Raw genomic sequence first — 13,573 nt, 5'->3', positions numbered from 1 at the left:
CTGTGCTGGAAGGGAACCCAGGTTTTCCTGTTATACTAAGCAAGCATTCTACCAACTGAGCTACAGTCCTATCCTGAAAGTATGAAATTTTATTTATGAAAGATAAATTCATGAAGAAGTTCTACTTACTAAACAGTAGGACCAGAGAGATGACTTAGTGGTTAAACACACATACTCTTACAGAGGACCAGAATCCTATGCCCATCACCCACCTCTAACTCCAGCTCCATCAGAATTTGATGCCTCTGGCCTCCACTGCTATTAAGCACTCACACACAGACTCACACACTGCTCCACAGACATATAATTAGAATGGAACACAGGATTCAAATATCTAAGAGATATTTGTCCACCTATGTTCACACAGCAGCATTATTTACAATTAACCAAAAGCTGAGTATGGTGGCACATCCCTATAATTCTATTCCAAAGGCTGAAAGAAGAAGAGCAAAAGTTCTAAGTCGGGCTGGAGAGATGGCTCAGCAGTTAAGAGCACTGACTGTTCTTCCAGAGGTCCTGAGTACAATTCCCAGCAACCACATGGTGGCTCACAACCATCTGTAATGGTATCTGAAACCTTCTTCCTGTGTGTCTGAAGACAACTACAGTGTACTCACTCTACAGTGTACTCACATACGTAAAATTTTAAAAAAAAAATTAAAAAAAAGTTCAAAGTCAGGTATGCTGACTTTAATCCCATCACTGGGAAGGAAGGAGGATCTCTGAGTTTGACAAGGACCTGGTTTATATATGGACATGAGGGAGGGGTGGGGAGAGAGGGAGAGAGGGAGAGAGGGAGAGGGGGGGAGAGAGAGAGAGAGAGAGAGAGAGAGAGAGAGAGAGAGAGAGAGAGAGAAAACGAAGCAAAACCCCGTGCTTTGTCCAAGACTAGAGAGTGGGTGATTATTTCAAGATCATCCTAAGCTACATAGCCAGTTTGGGGCCAGCTTGGGCTATATAAGATCCCACCTCAAAATACACACACACACACACACACACACACACACACACACACACACACACACACACACACACACACAAAGAGAAGGGAAAAAAGGAACTGAATGAAGGAAGGAGGGAAAATGACAGACACCTGTAATCCCAGCACTTAGGAATTAAAAACACAAAGATCCTGAGTTCTAGGCCAACCTGGGCTATATGACACTGTGTCTCAAAGGTGGAGGAGGGACACAACAAAGATGGCTCTGCAGATAAAAGCATTGTCACAAAAACCTAACAACCAGCACTGGCTCTCCAGATCCTCAAGTGGAAGGAGACAACCAACTTCCGAAAGTCACCCTCTGACCTTCACATCCAGGCAATGGGTCATGCGCTTCCATGCTCACCCCTCTCCCTTTCTTATTCCCTCCACTCTCTCTCTCATACAATTTTTTAGGAACATTAAAAAATGAAAAAAAGAATTCATTACTTTTCCTTTATTAAATTTACCAACTACATGTTAAATGTAGATGCTTTTAACATTAACAAAAACCCTTAAAAATCAAAAACAAAACTCTCACTCTTCAAGTTTCACAATAAGATCTTTTTCCACTCAGACTAACCAATTCCTCATTGCTCTAAATTCATAACTCATATAAAACAATCAATGCATTAATTTATATGCTACCTTGCTGCTTTACAAAATGATATTGTCCAAGATTGACACTGAAGTATTTAACAGTTATAGTAATAATAGCACAGCCTTTTCTTTGTTTAACATTTCCAATGTCTCCAAAGTTTACACATTAGACTACACTATATTTACTATTTTATCACTGATATTTATATAGTAAAACCCTTTCTGTTTTAGTTCCCATAACAATTGTTCTTTTTTTTTACTTTCAGGAAAACTAGGTAAATTTTTTGAAAATATTTTTAAGTAAAATTTCTTTTAACTGATAAACTTAACTTTAGAAAATTTAAAAACATTTCTGACTAGTTTTACATTAAACTTTTTACCACCTTCTATTTTTCTCTTGTTGTGTGTAAGCCCTGAGATGCTATTAAAAGCAGTGAGTCACCTTGTTTACCTAAAGTTTGAATACAGAGTATTCATGACAAAATTGCCATCACTGTCAAGAGTGTCCTCTAAACCAGTGGTTGTTAAGCAAGAGCAACATTGTTCTCATGAGGCATCATATGAATGTCTGAAGAACTTGAGTCTATCTTAGCTAGGTAGTTTCCACTGGCATCTGGTGGATAGATTCAGATGCTACAAATGTATGGGAAAACCTTCACAACAAAGAATGATCTGGCCCAACAAGTCAGTATGCTCATGAAAACCCTGCTCTATATTATATAACAAATAACTATAAAAGAAATTAACCAGCTCTTTTGCCACTAGAAGGAAAAACTCAACTCTATTTGGTCTGTACTTCTGACTCTTAACTATAGCTCTATGCTTTTGAATCTCAAAGTAATTTTTGGAGAAAAAAAATCCCTACAAAATTTCTGCTATAATTTTAAGACCATATATATCTTTGTGCCTTTACATGATTGTAAAAACTATCAATATGATATAAATTTGTTGAAAAAAAATTATTGGGGGTTGGGGATTTAGCTCAGTGGTAGAGCACTTGCCTAGCAAGCGCAAGGCCCTGGGTTCGGTCCCCAGCTCTGAAAAAAAAGAAGAAAAAAAGAAAAAAGATTATTGACTACCTTGAAGGATGAAAGTTGAAAGGCTAGTTGAGGTGGGAAGTATTTTACTTTCTACATGTTCTTTATTGACTGTTTAGTTTTATAATAATTTTAACCTTTTTCCTCCTGTAATGGAGATAGAACCCAGAGACAAATGTGCATTAGGCAAGAGTTCCACCCTATCATGAGCTACACCCTAAGCCCCATAACTCTGTAGTACACTGCCCCCCACAGTTTCACTCTGTAGCCCTGGCTGGCCTGAAACTGGATGGTTAGTATATAGACCAGGCTGATTTTAAACTCAGAAATCTGTCTGCCTGGGATTAAGGTGTATGTGTGTACAACTACGCACAGCATTTTATAATTTTAAAAGACGTCATATATTAGTCAAATATAGTATATGCACACTCATGTGATAGAAAAATTTAAAATCATTGATCTAAAAAAAGTCTTTTCTTTAGGAATTTTCTTTCAATCTGCAAAAAGGGGAGAGGTATCACTCCAGTTCACATTTAGAAACTGGTTTGCAGTGGTACATGCCTTTGAACTCTGGCTGTGGCAGAGCAGAGATGAGTCTCTAAGTTTGAGGCCAGCCTGGTCTACATAGTAAGACCCTGTCTTAAAACAAACAAGCAAAGAAACCAGCAAAAATTGGCTTGTAAGCTGGAAAGGTAATTCAGTGATTAGGAAGATTGACTGCTCTTCCAGAGGGTCTGGGTTTAATCCCCAAAACCCACATGGTGTCCCACAACTATCTGTAATTCCAGTCCCAAGGAAATCTAATGCCATCATCTGGCCTCTGTGAGTACTGAACACACATACCTATAAACTGAACCACTCATAAAACAATCTTAAAAAAGAAAACTGGTTTGTAAAGGCAGATAGCTCAGTGGTTAAGAACATGAAATACTCTTACAGAAGACTCGTTTCCTGCACCCACACTGGACTGCTTACAATTGTCTTCTAGCTCTAGAGATTCTGACAAACATATATACATGGTATATAGATACACATACATATAAATAAAAACAAATCTTAAAAATTAATTTAAGCTGATTTAATATGGGTTTTGCTTTTGAGACAGGTTCTCATGTAGCTCAGGCTGGCCCCCGCTACATATGAAACTGAGGCTGGCCTTTAACTCCTGATTCATTCTCATTGTATTATAGTTGTGTACCTAACTCAAAGGCATTTTTAACCTGACCTCTATTATCAAATGCAAATTCTGACTCCTCTAGTCAAGGGCTTATATGGATAAGAGACTCAATAGCCCTGAAGGAATACAAAACAAGACATTTCCCATGTTTAAAACTATATGCAATAATTGGATTGAGTGGCATCAGCCTATTAACACTGAGGCTGAAGCAGAAGTATCAAAAGTTTGAAGTCCAGTAGGGTGGCAAATGCCTCTAATCCCAGCACTGGGAACCAGAGGTAGATGGATCTTTTTTCAGTTCAGAATAGCCAGGGTTTTACAGTAAGACTGTCTCAAAACAACACAACAAAGTTTAATCCTTGACTGAACTAAACAGCAAATTTAGTCTGAACAATTTATTAAGGCCCTATCTCAAATTTTACATGCTAGAGATGTAGTGAGCAGAGTATTTGCTAGCACACAAGGTCTTGGTTAATTCCCAAAACCACTAAACAAATAAATAACCAAATAATGAATTTCCTAAGGGGAAAAGAAACTTAGTTTTTTGTTGTTGTTTTGTTTTTTTTTTTTAAATGTATGGAGGCTGGTGAGATGATTCAACAGTTACAAACACTTCAATCTCAACCACCTCAGTTCAAACCCCAGAACTCACAGTAGAAAGAACTAGTTCCACAAGTTGTCCTATGATACCTAAAAGAATGCTACCACACACACATGCATTTGTGCTTGCACACAATAATAATAAATAAAACTGAAAAAAAATTTACTAATAGTAATAGTTCTAAATTCCCTTTTCAAACCATAGGATCTTTTAACTTAACCTGCAAGAGACATTAATTACTGGGTCTTTTATTTCTCATTTCTTACCTTTTCCTGCCTCACATGGGAAAGAAGATGATCTCCATTCCCAAACTGTATAACAACTAATTCATTATCTGGCTCTAAAATAATTTAGGAATATGAAATGAGGACTTTATTATTATTCACATACTTCACAAGTAAGTATCTTTCTAAGAATGTTATTTGTTATCCCTTCCAAAGTAATAGGAAAAGACAGTTCATAAAGAAAAGAGAAAAGGTATATAACTTAAGCAAAATAATTCATTTCATTCACAAAGACAGACTGTATATCCTACTGCACTTACTGCTGCTGTGAGATACTTCAGGAATTTCTTTTCCGAAAGGAAAAACCACAGAAAAAGCTTTTTCTTCTCCACAGATTAAGAATCTACATGCACGGGTTGGGGATTTAGCTCAGTGGTAGAGCGCTTGCCTAGGAAGCGCAAGGCCCTGGGTCCCCAGCTCCGGGGACTCCAGAAAAAAAAGAACCAAAAAAAAAAAAAAAAAAAAAAAAAAAAGAATCTATATGCACACCAAATGCTCTCACCCTCCCCAAAACCCCTATGGCTCAGAGATCTGCATCCCAAAACTAAAGTTGTTGTTGTTCTTTTGGTTTGTTTCATTGTTTTGGGGAGTTTTCTAGAAGAAAAAGAAAGGGGGTTGGGGATTTGGCTCAGTGGTAGAGCGCTTGCCTAGGAAGCGCAAGGTCCTGGGTTCAATCCCCAGTGGGGGGGGGGGGCAGACAGCCAGACAAACATAGTAGTGGCTCAGACAAAATACTGCCTAGCACTTACAAATCCAGCCTGGACTACAATATATAATCCTGTCCCAAAAGGGGGGGGGGGGATCAAAATATACTCTCAATACCTAAATTCATTCTTGGCACAGAATGTATAAGTAACAGAAGAATAAGGTGTTTTGAGGTTGGAGATGGCTTAGGGTTACAGCACTCACTCACTGGCTGCTCTTCCAAAGGACCCCAGCTCAATTCCCAGCACCCACATGGTGGCTCACAACCAGCTGTAACCCCAGTTTCAGGGGACATGACACCCTCTCTGGATTACATAGGCACCAGGCACATATAGGCAAAACGCCATTACATATAAAACCAAAAATTTTGTTTAAATTATAACTGGGTATGATGGCACATGCATTCAATCTCAGTAATTGGAAGGCAGAAACAAGCTGATCTCTTGATTTCAAGGCCAATCTTGTCTACAAAACCAGTTCCAGCCCAGCCAGGGCTATACATTAAGACCTTGTCTCAAAAATAGTATGAAAATGTATAGATTGTACCAATAGCTTTAATACAGTGTATGTGACAGAGATAAACACTAAGAGGGAAATTTGACTTTGGAAGTTCACTAACACTTTTATCTGTGAAGAAATTTAAACACTACTCATATACCTCTAATCTCATTCATGCCAATTATGTCAAAGTGGCCCCCCAAAATTAAGAAGACTACCTTCCCATAACATTTAGAATAAAGCCAGCTTTTCAGATTCTCCCTTACAAGTTAAAAAGAAAACAAATCTTTAGAATCTAAAGTTAGCCAGCACTTTCTTTCCTAGCCAAACATCCATGTGTTCTGAGTTCAGCTCTCATTTCACCGAAAGGATAAAAGCTTCCCACAAACCCAAAATTTAGAGAACTACAGATTCTCCCAACAACTGACTATCCAAATAAAATTCTTCTCTCATCTTGGCCTAGAATTTATTTTTTTTTTACAGGGAAATTCAAAAATGTGGATAGGTAACATGCACAGTTTTTTTTTTTTCCCAAAGTAAAATATTGAATCCAAAAAAACCTCCTCTTCAGAACTAGAAAAAACAGTGCTGTAACTGTACTCTGCAATAATTTCTCCTTATTCCTCTCAAATACACAAGCCAAGATCATTGGTACACAGAAATTCCTGTACTTTAACACCAGGACCAGAGGTTAAAGTCACAAGGGATGAACCAGAAATGCTAGGACCAATGTAGAAGAAATAGTTAGCTAGGCCGTGGTGGTGCACGTCTGTAATCCAGCACTAAGGAAATACAGGTAGGAGGATCACAAAAAGTTCAGCCACCCTGATCTACACAGCAACTCAGACTAAATCTCAACAATTAAAAGTCAACAAATCATAGCCAAATTAAAAAGGAACAGAATTCCAAGCACTTAAAACATCACAGTACAATTCTCTGTCCTGACCATTGTTAAAGAAAATAATATTTAACTTGTAAATGCATATGTTTGCAAGTATGTGTGCAAATATCTACAACTATGTGTGTTTGTGTCAACTTTTCTTCAAGAGACTAAAGAACAGTACCTACCGTCCTAAATTGCTCACACCTGAAATGTGCACCCAGTATTATACACACGTGCTAAAAGAAATGCAGGAGCTCAGCGCATTTTCTTCACAAGAAAAGGAGTCTGCAGGATGCCTCATCTCAAAGGCTAAAAACCTCAGCGTTCAACTATCCAGTTATTCCGAAGCTCAAAGATGCCTTGGAACTTCCTTTTCCTGTCTAACTTCATAAAACGTCCAAGAATCGGTCACGTGATTTTTCGGAGTAAAAGCTGAGAACTTAATACTCATCTGCTTCAAACTAAAAGAAAATAAGAACTGCTCTACTTAAATGCACAGGCAAAGCCACACTTAAAGCAGAGGCGAACAGCAGACAGCCTTTTTGAGCTAGCCATGTCCGCCAGTTTCTCAGGCTCCCTCAGTACCAAGGGCAGGGACTTTGGCTAACAAGACCCCGCCCTCCCCCATCTCCAACACGGGGTGGGCGGGAGGTAGCCTGCGGAGTCTGGGTTCCCGCGCGAAGCTCGCAGACCAAAGAACTCCCTATTGTGGGTCTACAGACGGTGACGGGAATCCGTCCCGCTCCTGACGCGCGCCGAAGAGCAAGCCGAGAGCTCACTAGGCCCGCACTGCTGCCACCGTCGCCTTGCAAGCAACTGCTGTCAGAGAACATTGCACCCAGGAAGCGGGAGGGTGAACCAGCCGTGTGCTGGTCCAAAGAATTCACGTCTCACGCAACGTTAGAGACAAGGGTCCTGGAGCTATACCTCGGACACCTCGTCCTCGTCGCTTCCAGAGGCACCACCTCCGCCGCCCGTCCTCAGCACGGCAGCCGCCAACTTGAAATCCAGCGCTGCGTCCCCTCCGCCCGCGCTGCCGCCGCCACCGACTCCCGGCGCGGGCCCAGCCTCCCCAAAAAGCCTCACGGTGCGGATTCCCAGCCCGACCCCTCCCGGCGGAGGCGGCTCCGAGGCCCCAGCTGGGGCGGATCGCGGAGCTACGGAGTCCAAATCCTCCTCAAAGGAGGTGCCGCCGCCCCCACTGTCCGTCAGCATGGTTCTCACGCGGAGCCGGAGACGCTGCCGAATCACTCGCGGCCACCGCCGCGGCTGATCCCGGGAAGGCAAGGAACAGCAGGAGGAAGAAGCGTCTCTTCTCCCCGTCCCAGCAGCGCCACTAACTTCTCACTGCCTAACCTGCTGCCTCCCGCCCCTTAGACTCATCACTGGTTGCGATTTCCAGGCGCCTGCAAATCATTGGCCACGGAGATCTGTCGCTCACGCTCTCCGTCACGCGCTGCTAGCTGGCTCGCATCCCCCAAGCTGCGTTGACCCGCGTAGGCCTAGGCGGTTGTGAACACCCGCCTCCTACTTCTCCCGATCTGACTTCCGGTCTCTTTCTATATCTATTGGCCAGCCTCTGTGACTATCGTATCACGACCTTACAGTCTATTAGTTGGCCTTGTGGTCAGTCAAAATGAACCCTAACAATGGGGAACTCCATTGGCGCCAGATATTGTCGGTCATTTTGTCACGGGACGTCGCGTGGTACAATTGGTCTGTGAGAATACTGTTCATCCCGCCCCCATCTGAGGTGACGGGAAAAGGACTGGGGAATTTCCATTTCTCATTAAAAGGAGGGCTGAAGTGAGAACCCGCAAGAAGTAACAAAATATGAAGTAGACCTAACCCTGCTCTTGGAGAGTCTTGTGCGTCCAAGATGCAAGAGGCGTCGAGGTAGCAAAGTAGCTCCCACCTGTCGCTCTCCCTCGGGCGCCGCGGCTATGGCCGGAAGTAGCTGCACGGGGATTGGCGGAAAGAAGCAATCAGTCTCAGCGAAGCCCCATCTTCCTGCCATTTCCTGGTTGGAAGGTGGCAACGTCAGTCACCACATCAGGCTCCGCCTCCAGGACAGGTGAGGCTACTTAACCCGTTTGCCTCCGGCTGTTTGGGAAAGAGTCAAAGACTGGGAGCGGCTGCGGTAATCCGGAATCCGGGTAGGGCTGATTCTGTTTGGCGCCTCACACCTGTCCTGGCAGAGCGCTGCGCCGGGAGCCTAAGCAACCCTTGAGCAGCTCGGTTGGCTGCTCTGAAGCTTCTCCACCCGCCCGCGCGCCTGGTGCTGGACTGGCGCGCTCTACAGCCTTGGGGCAGGATGGGGCCGCGTTCTCTCGGGGAAGCTGGCGGGCTGGACAGCGCCATCCCTTGGTCCCGGGAACTGTCCGGCAGAGGAAGACGAACGGTGCGTGGAATCCGACCGCAGGGATGGACGCGGCTAAGACGGCGTGCTCGCGGGCTATTTCTGGTCTGGTGCCGCCACTTATTTGTTAAGTGACCCCGGAGTGTTTGATGTTATTCTGTGTAAAATGGGAATGTGAGCACAGTCCCCACTGGGTGGTTAGCAATTAAAGTTGATTAAACACAGAGCTTAGCAGAGTGACCAACTTATAGGGAAGGTTGGTTTTTCTTTTTTTTTTCTTTTTTTTTTCTTTTTTTTTTCTTTTTTCTTTTTTTCGGAGCTGGGGACCGAACCCAGGGCCTTGCGCCCGCTAGGCAAGCGCTCTTCTGCTGAGCTAAATCCCCAACCCAAGATTGTTTTTTCTTAATTAGCCAACCCTCCCTCTTCCTTCAGTTCTCTGCCTGACCTGAGTTCTGCCAGCCAAACCAGTTCTAGCTAAATTTCTAACCAAGGAAGTCATCCCCCTCTGATTTTCCCCCTTCCTCTCCCTCTCCCCTCCCCCCATTTTACCAATAAAAATAATTAAAAGTGTTACAGTTCCTCACTAATCACGATTTAAGAAAATCACAAAGGAGTTTGGTGATGTTTGTATGAAAATGTCCTTTTACCCAGCAAATGTGCATACAATAGCAGGTTAGCTAAAAACAAAAGCTTTGTCATTTTTCCATTTGGAGCCTTTATAAAAAATTGTATCTACCTCATTTGTACAATACGCAGTATTTCATCTCCATTAAATTGGGTTTTGAAAATTCTATTTTCATGTAATTGGGCTGGAGAGATGGTTGTGCCATTAAAGGCCAACATCAATCAAAGATCAAAAATATAATGATCTGAAGGGGGTGCTGAGCCAAAACATTTTTTTAATTGTTAAAATTTCTTAGATTGTAATTGTTCATTTCATATGCCAAAAATGATAAGGACATATCTAGTTTCCTATGATGAGGACATATCTAGTTCTTTCTAGATAATAAGTTATAGAAAATGTGAGACATTTTATTTTACATACTATTTTATGTAAACAACATATACCGCTTTTGTGTTGTTTTGTTTGGTTGGTTTTGGTTATTTTGGTTTGGTTTGGTTTTCCAAGACATGGTTTGTCCTGGAACTCGATCTGTAGACCAGGCTGGCCTTAACTCACAGAGATCCACCTGCTTCTGCCTCCCGAGTGCTAGGATTAAAGGTATGCCCCAGCTAACATACACAGTTCTAATTAGCCTGCATCCTCTGGTGTTTTCAAGGCAGGTGTGACTAGCTCAGAACTCAAACTAAGCAACTAAGCAGAAAAGAAAGAAACTAGCACTGCCCAACCCACTTCAAAGCTGGATCACCCAGAATTGGTTTGGATACATCCCTAGGCAAAAGCAGGTATTGACTGGTACAGCATTACAAAGGAATTAATTGTCATTGCTACCACAGGTACAAAAAAAAACTTCTGATGCAACTCCCTGAATAAATACATTCAAGTCTTTAAGCAAATGTAATGAATCCAAAAGAGAGGAAACTGAAAAGTGGGTATTTTCATTTCCTTATCCATTTGAAAAAATGCATACTTCTTGATGCAGTGCCTAAGAATTAGCCCAGAGCATAGTCAATATGATTGGGCAGTAATCACTGTTTCCCCTGAACCTTTACCTGAAACATGTCAGAAGTTTATCATTATGAAACTCTAAATTTCCTAGATTTTGGTGAGTACTGTATAGTTCAGAATGATCGACCAGTTCATATAACCACAGCTCTGTGCTTTTATTTATCTTTTATGTTATTATTTTATGTACATAAGTGTTTGCCTGCATGTATGTCTGTGTATCACATGTGTGCCTGGAGCCGACAGAAGCCAAAAGAAGATGTGAGCTGCCATGTACTCACATGACCCCAGTTCCTTTACAAAAACAGCCAGTGCTCTTAACCACTAAACCACCTCTGCAGGCCTCTTATTTGCTTATTTCTTTATTTATTTACTTACGTTGTGTGAGTGTGTTTACATGTGCCACTCATGTGGACGTCAAAGGACAACTCTGCAGTGGGTTTTCTCATCACCTTTACATGTTTTCCGGGGATCTAACTTGGGTCTCAAGGCCTGTGCGGTAAGCACATTTACCCAGTGAGCAATCTCAACTGCCCCTGGTTTTTATTTTATGAAACAGTGTCTCACATAGCCCAGAATGGCTGCACACTTTCAAGTTAGTGCCACTTCCACCCCCTGTACCTGGCTGGGTTTTTGTTTGTTTGTTTTTATCGTGCAACTCTGACTGGCCTGGAACTCACTATATAACCGAGGTTGGATCAAACTCAGAGATTCCCCCTGCTTCTGCCTTCCACATATCTGGAATATGGTAGCTTGTGCCACCACATCGTAATTCTACCATTCAGAAGCTGAAGCAAGAATTAGAATTCAAGGCCAGACTAAGCTCTGCAGCATGGCCTTGTCTCAGTCAGCTAACAGTTGTTAGAAATGAGCATTAGAATAAAAATTTGCCACAGAAAACTAATAGGAGTGCTTACTGTGTTGCATTTGTCCTCATTTGTTGCGTTTTGTACTTTTAGGGTGCTGAGGACCTCACAGAGGGCCTCGTGTATAAGTGAGTCTCCACTCCTGAGCTACAGCCCCAGTAATACATGGTGTACTTAGAATGTGTTCCCAAGTATGACGTTCCTTTTTACCAGCTTTTAGATAGGCAGAGAAAAGTGGGGGCAAGTTCTACAGCTTCAGGGGTTTTGTTTGTTTTGTTTCGTTTGAGGAGGGAGTGGGACAGGGTCTCACTATGTAGTCCTGGCTAGCCTAGAACTTACTAAGAGCCACCAGCCTTTGCCTCCAGAGTGCTAGGATGGCATATGCCACCATCCACAGACATGAATCTTAAAACTGAAGAGTGGTTCATTCCTCATAACACGACAGGTTTTTTTTTTAAAGGTACACTAGGAGTACCTTTATTTTTGTTATTTTTTTTTTTTTTTTTTTTTTTTTGGTTCTTTTTTTTCCGGAGCTGGGGACCGAACCCAGGGCCTATTTTTGTTATTTTTAATTATGTATCTGTGTATAAGCGTGTGCATTTCTGTGGGTGAATTTAGAGGCCAGAGAAGTTGGATCCCCTGGAGTTAACAGGCACTTGCAAACTGCTCAGCCCTCTTCAAAAACAGTAGATACTCTTAACCCCTGAACCATCTCTTTGGTCCTATTGGATGATATGGGTGGTGACGATTGTTGTGGTGTTGTTGTTGTTGTTGTTGTTGTTGTTGTTGTTGTTGTTGTTATGGAAAAAAGCAAGAGAGCTTGAACGAATTCCCAACTTAAATTATGCATTGAGTTTCTCACATTTGAAGGAAAAATTCTAGAAGCCAGCATGTCAGAAAGCGATGGATGAGCCTCAGAAAGCCACCTTCTTGATGATACTATCTCCCATACCAGCTATGCATATGGGTTTGACAAACAAAATCATAATACAAATACTTTGACTGCATTTAGTTATTTAAGATTTTATTTTTGTTATGTGCATATGGGGGGTGGAGGGGAATATGTGCACACCAGTGGAAGCACTTACAGAGACCAGAGATGGCAGGTCTCCCTGGAGCTACAAGGAGTTGTGAGCCTTCCGATGTGAGTACTGAGAACTGAACTCAGGTTCTTGGGAAGAGCAGCAAGTGCTCCTAACCACTGAGCCATCTTTCTACTTCATACATGTAGTTCTTGGATATGGAACCTGTATTCTCCCAAAACAATGAGTTTCTGCATGCCAGTCTCTCACAGTTCATTCCTCTATTAAAAAAATAAATTTGTTTCACTTTGATGCTGTTGTTATCCCTTTATAATTCTATTATGGAGGTGTACTGTTGGAAAAGTATTTGCTGAGTTCAGTTTATAAAAATCAGGTATTGGGGCTGGAGAAATTGTTTAGTGGCTAAGAGCTTTCGTTGTTGAGGAAGAAATGCCTCAGCTGTTAAGAGCACTTGTTGTTCTTTTGGACCTGAGCTCAATTCCCAGGACCCACATGGCAGTCCAGGCACTGTGGCACATGCCTTTAGTCCCAGCACGTCTTTTGTCTCAGGCAGGTAGAAGCAGTTGGATTTCTGAGTTCAGTCAGAACTACCAGTCTTGTCTTCAGAGCAAGTTCTAAAAACAGCCAGGGCTACACAGAGAAATCCTGTCTTGGGAAAAAACCAAACAAAACAAACAAACAACAAAAGACCCCAACTATCCATAAGCTATAATTCAGGTCCAGGGGATCTGAGCCCCTTTTCTGACCTTGAGCAGCAGGCATCATATATGTAGTGCGTGTACATGCATACATCTACTCAAAAGAAAACAAACCAAAAATATTTTAGGCCAGGCATGGTGGTACATCTTTAACCTAGCACTTAGAAGGCAGAGGCACGCAGATCTCTATGAGTTTCAGGCCACCCTGGTCTGCAT

At 42.2% G+C, this 13,573-nt stretch overlaps 1 protein-coding gene across 4 annotated transcripts in view; it reads right to left on the bottom strand.

The window, feature by feature from the left end:
- Positions 1-8,211, bottom strand: part of Ankhd1 (ankyrin repeat and KH domain containing 1) — a 98,659-nt gene extending 90,448 nt beyond the window's left edge. For 2 of the 4 annotated variants that reach the window (NM_001415723.1, NM_001204053.2), the window contains exon 1: positions 7,692-8,113. In NM_001415723.1, coding sequence (NP_001402652.1) covers positions 7,692-7,979 — 288 coding nt within the window. In that variant the 5' untranslated portion in view covers positions 7,980-8,113. Of the gene's footprint in view, positions 1-7,691 lie in introns of all 4 variants that reach the window. The other 2 variants (XM_063277051.1, XM_063277050.1) reach the window with 2 other exon arrangements.
- Between the last annotated feature and the right edge of the window lie 5,362 nt (positions 8,212-13,573).

Source organism: Rattus norvegicus, chromosome 18 (assembly GCF_036323735.1).
Source record: "Rattus norvegicus strain BN/NHsdMcwi chromosome 18, GRCr8, whole genome shotgun sequence".
In the NCBI taxonomy this organism is placed as follows: Eukaryota; Metazoa; Chordata; class Mammalia; order Rodentia; family Muridae; genus Rattus; species Rattus norvegicus.
Note: the sequence above shows the minus strand (reverse complement) of the source record. Positions and strands in the feature narration are given on the sequence as shown.